Source organism: Empidonax traillii, unplaced genomic scaffold (genome assembly GCF_003031625.1).
Source record: "Empidonax traillii isolate 1590-97213 ecotype Southwest subspecies unplaced genomic scaffold, ASM303162v1 scaffold125:size1524877, whole genome shotgun sequence".
Taxonomy (NCBI): Eukaryota; Metazoa; Chordata; class Aves; order Passeriformes; family Tyrannidae; genus Empidonax; species Empidonax traillii.
In genome coordinates, this window is record NW_020955318.1 from 983,835 (window position 1) to 992,690 (window position 8,856).

The 8,856-nt window shown below is 42.8% G+C and overlaps 1 protein-coding gene across 1 annotated transcript in view; it reads right to left on the minus strand.

Annotated features, from left to right (window-relative positions):
- DHX15 (DEAH-box helicase 15) overlaps positions 1-7,456 on the minus strand; it is a 44,338-nt gene extending 36,882 nt beyond the window's left edge. Inside the window, exons 1-2 of the mRNA XM_027883352.1 lie at positions 7,322-7,456; positions 1,109-1,457 (exon numbers count right to left, since the gene is read on the minus strand). Coding sequence (XP_027739153.1) covers positions 1,109-1,457; positions 7,322-7,389 — 417 coding nt within the window. The 5' untranslated portion in view covers positions 7,390-7,456. The remainder of the gene's footprint in view (positions 1-1,108; positions 1,458-7,321) is intronic.
- Between the last annotated feature and the right edge of the window lie 1,400 nt (positions 7,457-8,856).

Sequence of the window (8,856 nt, forward strand, 5' to 3'; positions counted from 1 at the left end):
CCCAGTCTCAGCTTAAACACTTTAAAAACCAATACAGATAATGTCATACTACCTTCTAAACAAGACACCAGTTCCTAAAATGTGCAGCGAGAAGGGCATGTAACGTCAGGTATTTTCAGGCACACGTGTGAAAGGTATCCAGTGTACTGATTTGTCCTTCACATTTTCTTGGCATTCAAAACTTTTATGACTAAAAATTTTCTTAGTCTTTAACACTTACTCTAAGTTAGCTATAATCCATTTTATAAAGACTAAAATATCCTTCAGTTTTTATTTTCTGCCTAGATAAAGGGTATTTATCAGATTATAGAACAAAGAACTTTTTTACATCACTTTTCCACACTGACTTCAAACAGCAAATCAGAGGATAAAGTTTTGAACAAGTCTATCCTGCTATAAATACACAGGTATTCCTCGTTATCTTAGATCTTCTCTGTTTACAGACCCAAAATTCTTCTTAAGGATTGAAGAGGCTCTGCAGATCTGTTATCACTATTTTTGGTACTGAGAAAGACTTTAAAAGCCATTAATCCACACAAAAAGGGATTTTTAACTATAGCACTGAAAAACTCTATGACTTTTAAGAAATTTCAGTACCAAGGAAACACAAGTCTTTACCTCTCAAGTTTGAATATCATCAAAACATATGACGCAATCAGATGTCAGAACTGTATCTGACATTTCAATTCCTTTAAAGTTTATATCTGTAGCAGTGTACTTCCTAAAACAGTAACAAGTTCATACTTTACAGCTGCTATCTGCACAAACAGCTAAATAAACTATTTGGAGCCACCACTTCATTTCTGTGGATTAGTACACTTTTGCCACACCATTAATTCTCTTATGTCCCTCTACCAAACAGAAATATGGGCAGGGAACTGTACTACATTTCAAAAGGGGAAGATGCTATAAGATTCTTCTCACTTTTGCATTCATTAAAGCAAATAAAACATTCATCAAATTAGTTTTGCTTACAGCTTCTATATAAGTATAGAATACCTCTATTCTTATATACTGAATTTCAAGAAATCAAATTTCACGCACACACATGCCTGGCAACAGCCCAAGTCTTCAAAAAAAATGCAGTATCACATAGATAAGAACTCACCTGTGTTGTTTTACCAGACCCAGTCTCTCCGACAAGCACAAATGACTGATGCCTAATCAAAATATCCGTAAATCTTTCTTTATATTCCCAGACAGGAAGTTGTAGCCTTTTTTTCAGGATGTCATAATATCGTGGTGTATGTGGTAGATTTGTGAAAGGGTTAATACTGTGTGGAATCATTGCTTGTTTTATAGCTGGCAAACCAGCAGCCCCATAATATGTAGAGTTGGATGTAGGTCGCAGATCCTTCTCCTTGTCCCTTTCTCTGTCACGATCTCTATCTCTGTCACGATCCCTGTCGCGATCTTTGGAACGGTCATCGCGGTCCCTGTCCCGGTCCCGATCTTTCCTGAAATGAGTTCAGAGACACAGCAGAAAATGAGGCACTTGAATATTTAAATGCAGAGGAGGGATTTAAATACAACATAACTCTAAAGGTATCCAGTATAAAGTGGATACAAACCAGATCCTTTAAAAAGCCTTGCAGGCAGCTACCCAGAAGGATAAGCACCAAAGAGTAACAACAGTATGATGCACACTCAATACCAGATATATACAAATATACATTAAATACACTCATTGTACCCAAACACTACCACAGTTCCTCTCAGTACAGACAAGACTGAAGAAAGCCATCACACGGAGAGAGGATCACTTTAACCCTCTTCATTTAATAACTATGAAGAATCAGCTGTGCATTCTAAACTTCTCAGTTCTTCCCATCCTCACTTGCTGCTCTAGAAGAGTAAGATTACACTTCATAGTCTTTCTGCCCACCTACCCAAGGAATTATGCTCACTCACAAAAAATTAACTCAAGGTAATAAGCAAGCCATGGAAGAGAAGTTCAATTTTAATACCCCACAATTACTTGGTAGCTTTTTTTTTCTTTCAAGTCTTACATATAATTCTGACTCAATCAACTTTGAGGTTGCTGAGTTTGGAACTTAGACTTAAAACCAGCCACTACACTTCTCAGGATCAGATTCATTTAGGCTGGAAATGACCCTTAAGATCATAGAGTCCAACCATTATCCTAACACTGCCAAGTTGTGTAGTATCTTCTCCAGTATCACCTCCTACCACATATTTAAACAGTTTTTATGTATTCCCATTTGTTCCAAAGAATAAGTAAAAAAAAAAGGCATTGCACTTGCAAAACAAAACCAGCATTATTTTCAATCTCTGGCCAGTGTTAGTGGGAGTTTCTCATTTTGCAAGTCCATGTACTTGTTCTTACAAACAATCTCACTCTTCCTACAAACACGCACTAGCAAAAAAAAAAAAAATATCCCTTGTTTGACCCAAAAAACTACAGCCATATGTTTTTAATAAAAATTCCTAATCCAAGACTTTGAAACAAGCCCTGCTTTACAAAATCACCCCATCACACTTTAAACTATTGCAAGTTAAAAGATTAGTGGCATCTTTGCCTGCAAAACTGAGGATATCCTCATCTTGGACTCCTTCTGTGCACTAGCTGAAATCCCATCAAAAGGGCAAAACAATAAACTAAGTCAAACCAGCTTTACAGTAAGTGCACACATAAACATTTCCGAAATATGCGGAAAAAACAAAGCCTCTCATCCTTTACCAACAGTCAGGCATGCCTGAAAGTAGAGAGCTTGTCCAAAGAAAACTGTTGGCCAACACTCATCTCCACAACTTTTTTTGTTTAAAACATGCAGTTGGTATTCAAATGTAACTGTTGAAACAATACACAAATCCTACCTACAGAGAAGATATAGTAACCAAAATTATATTAGTACTGATCCTATAAATTTTAATTCAAAGTGTGCTGTGCACTTGAAACAACTACCAACTCTTCTCAAATGTAATAAATAGAGGCTTTATTTTTTTCCCCCTCAATACTTCAACATATTATGGCCACAGAAGCTGTCAAAAAAACCATGTTTTTAAGACTACTTCTTTTAACACAGACCCATTGAAAATAAAGGATTACAAAACACTCCAATTACTGTCCCTTAACTCATTTGTATACAGATTTTCCTAAAGTTCTGGACACTGATCTGTCTAAAAATGAAGACCCTTTTAGAGCATTTACTTAAATTTAAGACACCCTACCTTCAACAGTACTTCTAGCACAGTCAAATATCATACAAGCTAGAAATCTCTTCTCACTGTAAAATGGCAGGCAAATATTGCAGAACAATAGGTTCATATTCTCCCTATGAAAAAGTTACCACTGTTATAAAGTGATGGAACGAGGCTCCATTATGCTACTCTTAATAACGTGTATCACATAGAACAAAGTTTTGGACCTCTAGTTGGGCTATTTACCATCAGATTTTCAAATGTCTGCAGGTATTGGGATAAACAGGTGCATGGTAAGACAGTAACATCATTAGCAAGAAAAGTAAATAAAGGTAGAAAAGCAATTTAATGAGAGTGTAGATTAGGGTAAAATGCAACAACACACTTCCTTGAAGGTTGACTAAGACACATCACCTACAGTTTTTTATTTGGGGGTTTTTTTCTATGGTTTTTTTGCATATGCATGTTTCTGAAGGATTTTTATCCCTCAATGCTATCTAATCAAAGTATTAAAAAACCCCACACCAATAAAAAACATTCCACAACCATTTACCTAAACAGTATGATGTCAGAAGCTCCTGCATTGCAGTACACCCAGTGCACCTTCAAGTATGCTTCAGCCCCACATGAGGTAGCACTACTGCTAAAATGAACAGACCCCCAACGTTGCCAACCCTTCCCACGTGTTGGTTCAAGCATTTCACTGGCCTTGTGAGCAGGCCCCTCCACCAGAGTGAATTCTAACTCGAATCCAGTCTTGTAGCACACTTATGTCCTGTATTGGTAGCTATTTGTATGGGTTTAAAACAAACAAAAATACAACCTTGAGAACAAAACAGTGGATTAAATGGACTACAAATACAATCCAGCACGGAAAGTCCCATTAATCCCCCATTTCTAAGTTTCTTCACTGAACTCTTAAAGCTATTTAATTGTTCAGACAGAAAGGGAATCTATCAAGCTCTATCTGTGCTTCAGAAGTAAAAAAATATTTACGTGTTAATAAAGAGAATTGAGTCTTTTTCCTACTAAATAAGCAAAGGAGAAGCAGGGGGAACCAGATCCCAGCATAGAAACAACACAACATACAACATGCGTTCAAACTTACTCTCTCACACTCATTTTATAGCAACACTTTTTTTCCTCAAATTATTTCCCAGTCTCCCATTATTATTGAAACTCAGCAGACACAGACTCCCTTGGTCACCAAGAGAAGAGGAATGACAGTTATGTTGCCATATGAATTCCCTGAAATTTCTAAAAATATAACTTGGCAGTTCTTAATTTATAAACTGTCAAATTTTAGTTACTTTTCATTACTGCATAGGGAAAACTGAACTCAAATCCAGAAATTAACAGTAAAATAATTAGAATTTAATCACATTTGTCTTGTGCCTGAATACCATAACAGCCTCCTTAGTCAGAAAGTGGTTCGTGTTTTTTGCTCTGCTTTTAAGTGAAAAAGTCTGGTCTGCTATCTGCCTTTATTTCTTACCATTCACTCATATATAATATATGCCCACATGAATATAAAAGAAGCACTGTAGCAATCACTAAACCAGAGGTTGAAAGGCATATAAAAATACAAATGGAAATAAAGGGCTCAAGGTAAACGACTGATCACCACAGCGAAAGTCTAAGCACATCTAACAGAGCATCAGTGTTATCTCTCCATCACTAAACACAGCAACAGTTGATGCAAAAAAGGCAATGTAGCTAAAGGAGTTTCAGTTCTATACATTAAAAAATCAAAGTACAATTAGTCTGAACGATACATCCCACTAAATACTCTGATGTTACACAAGATCTGAAGTATATTTGCAAAAAAATTAGCATATTTTAAAATAGTATGTATGTAATTCACACAAACACTGTAACCAAAAATCTTCTGTACAATTTCCACTTTTTCAAGAAGTTTTTTACTTCACAGATGATACTTCAAGTCAGAAGAAAACAGATGTCATAGGATGCTTAAGGCTGCACCAACAATTACAAACCTGTTGGTCTGGCACTGTTGCCATGTAGAGCCACACAGCAACAGGGGAGTCCATTAAAAAGAGACTAAAACAATAGAGGGTAACTTGATACAACCTTCATATTTAGTCAGGTGGCCCAGTTTTAAAGCAAGACAAACTACTGTTCTGAATGTGAAGTGGTAACCATGCAAGGAGCTAATCCAGCTTAGCCCAGCTCCAAAACCACCCAAATTGCATGAGGGCACTCTCCACACAGAGGAGGACATGTACACACCGTGTTAACAAGGCCCTATGCATCTTCCTTACAGCCTTGCACAAGTTGCAAAACCCAAACTACCCTAAAATAAACCAACTATGTAACTTTAGTACACCTCATGCTACATGAATTAAGATTTCAAGTACTGTAAGAAATAATCCTGGTCAGTAATTATTGCTTATAGTGAGCTCTACTCAGTCCTATGCCATTTAATGCTTTTACTGGCAGAGGAGGCGAGGACAAAGAAGGGGTACAGGACCAGCACTTCTATAAGCTTTTAGGTGCCATAAAGGTCAAAGTTTTCTGGTTTAAAAGTTACCACTAGTGGGAACTCATTACAGGATATGCAAAATGATAAGACTAACACTTCAGCACGATATCAGATAATCAGTAAAAACAATGATAAATAAAACCACACCAAAACTATACAACCCACAAACATACAAACAAGGAAACAGTGACCTGTGGTTATCTTTACTACCAGATGTAACAGTCGCACCACGTTTAAATAACGCCCAGTTTTGACACAACCACTTGAGAACTTTATAAAAATCTCTACAGACAGAAAAGGTGCACATTTACAACTTTTCTGTAGACTCAGAGGAGCTATTTCAGCCTCTGACAAATCATACAAAATTGCATCAGAGGAGACAAATAGCTCAATACACTTACTCTGAAATATATGATTACGGTGATCCTATGTACAGGAAGCAGATGATCAATAATGCATTTTTACTCTGTTCAGGTGAGAAAAACGCATCCAACTCTAGGGGCTAAGCGTACAAGCTCCCCTCAAAAAAATGAAAAGGCGAGTTTTGCAAAAACTGCTTATCCGTGAATAGTAACAGCTACAAGAGACTTACAATTACTGCAAGCTTTGAGAACAAGCTCAAGTATTTTTCTTAGATAAATACTCTAGTCCAAAACAACATCGCTGGACTCTAGTAATTGTTTAACTCTCAGAAGTCTTCTGAGCTCTGTCAAGAAGGCCAAACTAGATAAACACTGTATATTTTTGTACTCCTTGAGACCTCAGAAATTTACTCTTAAGAGCCGCCCATCCTCCCTTCCCCCTCCTGCCCAATTAGAGGACAAAAAATTGTGCAGAGAAGACTCTAAAGCAACTGTGAATAAAAGCACAGTACCAGTGCATTTTCTGTGTTCCTGCAGTTTCATTATCCTTAAAGAAAATGTGCTGAAGAGTGTCCAGTACAGTCCTAAAATTTTAACCTTCGCGAAACTAAGGAAAAAAAAATCCCTTCCTTACCCCTATCCTAAAACCCACCTCACCATCGATTCTTACTTCAAGCCAAACACATCCCCGACGGTGACCGAGTGCGAGATGCTAACAAAGGAACACAGCTCCTACCAGGTCACACGGGCTGGACTAACCTCGTGCTCATCTCTAGGCCCAAGTTTGCCAGGCCTCTCAAGGCAGAGAAGGGAAGGAGTAAACAAACATAAAAGGAAGGGTAAGGGAAGGGGGGGGAGGGCAATACACATGTAGAGGCGGCGAAGCGCTGCAGACAAAGCCCGGCGCGGAGGAGCGGGCCCGACATCGCACCGCCCCCGCCGCGGGCCCCGGCCCGGCCCGGCCCACCCGCCCAGGCCCGCGCCCGCCTCCGTTCCCCACCCGGCGCCGCCGCACCAGGCCCTCCCGCCGCTCCAGGCCCTCCCGCCGCCATCCGCCCCCCCCGCGGGCACAGACGATGCCAGGCCGGGCCCGGCGCTCCGGGAGCCGCGGCGCTCCGGGAGCTGCCCGCACAGTGGCCTCTCCCCTCGCCCCGCACAGCGGCCGGCCCGCGCCCCGGGGAGCCCCAGCCGTGGAGGGGCGGCCAGAGCCGGGGATGGGGCGCAGATGACGAGGGGGCCGCCGCCATCCACCCCCCACCGGCCCCTCCCCGCCGCGGGCCGCGCCGCCCCTCACCCGTCGGTGGTGCGCTTCTTGCTGGAGCTGTAGTCGTCGCCCAGGTCGAGGCGGTGGCGCTTGGACATGGCGGCGGGCGGTGCGGGCGCTCCCTCCCCGAGCGGCGGCGGCGAGGCACGGCCGACAAAATGGCGGCCGGAAGGAAGCGCCGGGACCGCGCGAGGCGCTGGCGCGCGCGCTGACAGGCCCGTTGGCCAAAGCCTCCCGCCGGCGCGCGCCGAACGGCCCCGCCCCGCCCCGCGCGCGACTGCCCTGCCCCGCCCCGTCCCGCGCGCTCTCGCGGCGCGAGCGGACCCGGCTGGGGGTCGGGAAAAGCCCCGTCGCGGGATCGTGGGGTCACAGCACCGGAGGGGCTGGAAAAGACCTGTAAAATCAGTCCAGCCACCAACGCTGCACTGTCGCGGTAACCCCTAAACCGTGTCACTGGCGCCAGATCCAGACACCTCTTGAGCACCTCCAGGATGGCGACTCCACCACCGGCCTGGGCAACCTATTCCAGTGCCTGACCACCCTAACAGTGAAAATTTTTCTTATATCTAATCTGAATCTCCCCTGTCTTAAGGCCATTTCCTCTGGTCCTCTCACTGCAGGCACAGCTGGGAGGAGTGGCCCCCGCCTCCCCACAGCCTCCTGGTTGTAGGGAGCGATGAGGTGACCCTCGAGCTTCCCCTTCCTCAGACTAAACAAACCCAGCTCCCTCAGCCGTTCCTCCTAAGACATGTTTTCTAGAGCCTTGTGCCCTTCGCTGGACGTGCCCCAGCACCTCAGTGTCCCTTATAAATTGAGGGACCCAAAACTGAAATCAGGGCTGGAGGTGCAGCCTCACCAATGCTGGGTACAGAGGGAAAGCAGCCTCTCCACAGCCCATCCTTAGCAAAGGATGGGAATTTTCACAGAGGGGTTTTGAGCCAGATAACTGTCATGAAAAACCTCTGTTCTAGGCTGTTATAGATTTCCCTGGCAACACTCGCCTTGTGTGTGGAAAGAAGGCAACCTTTTACAAGTCATCTGTGGCAGAAACAGTGCTAGAAAACCAGGCACATTAAAGCTACGTGCTGTAGAAGCACGTACAGCCTTTACCCAAATGTCAACAATAAGTGTTCATGGCAATGTATTTCATGATGAGAAAATTCAGCTGTCTCTCAAAGACCCAGAAACACATTTAGCGGTGTTTGCCATTTCAGCACAAGGGAAGCCTGAGTTCATAAATAACACAAACTCCAGCAGACTTACTCAGTCCTACTGCATCCAAGTCTTCTCAGCGTGAGCATAGCTACAATAGCATTTAGTAATACAGTTCCTGAAGTGAAACAAGACACGAGTTCAAGCACCATTTCCTCATGGCACTTAGGTTCTGCTTGAATAGTTACAGTAGTAATTAGTTGCTTTTCACACTTCCAACCAGCTTTAACTGCCAGCAGAAGCCTGCAAACTTAAGTGTAGTCCAGAAGACTTGGTCCTTAGGGTTGTTTCTTGTGCCCCAGAGCTGTTCCCCGTCTCCTGCCACTCCCAGCACCTTTTAAGAATTGGGTTAA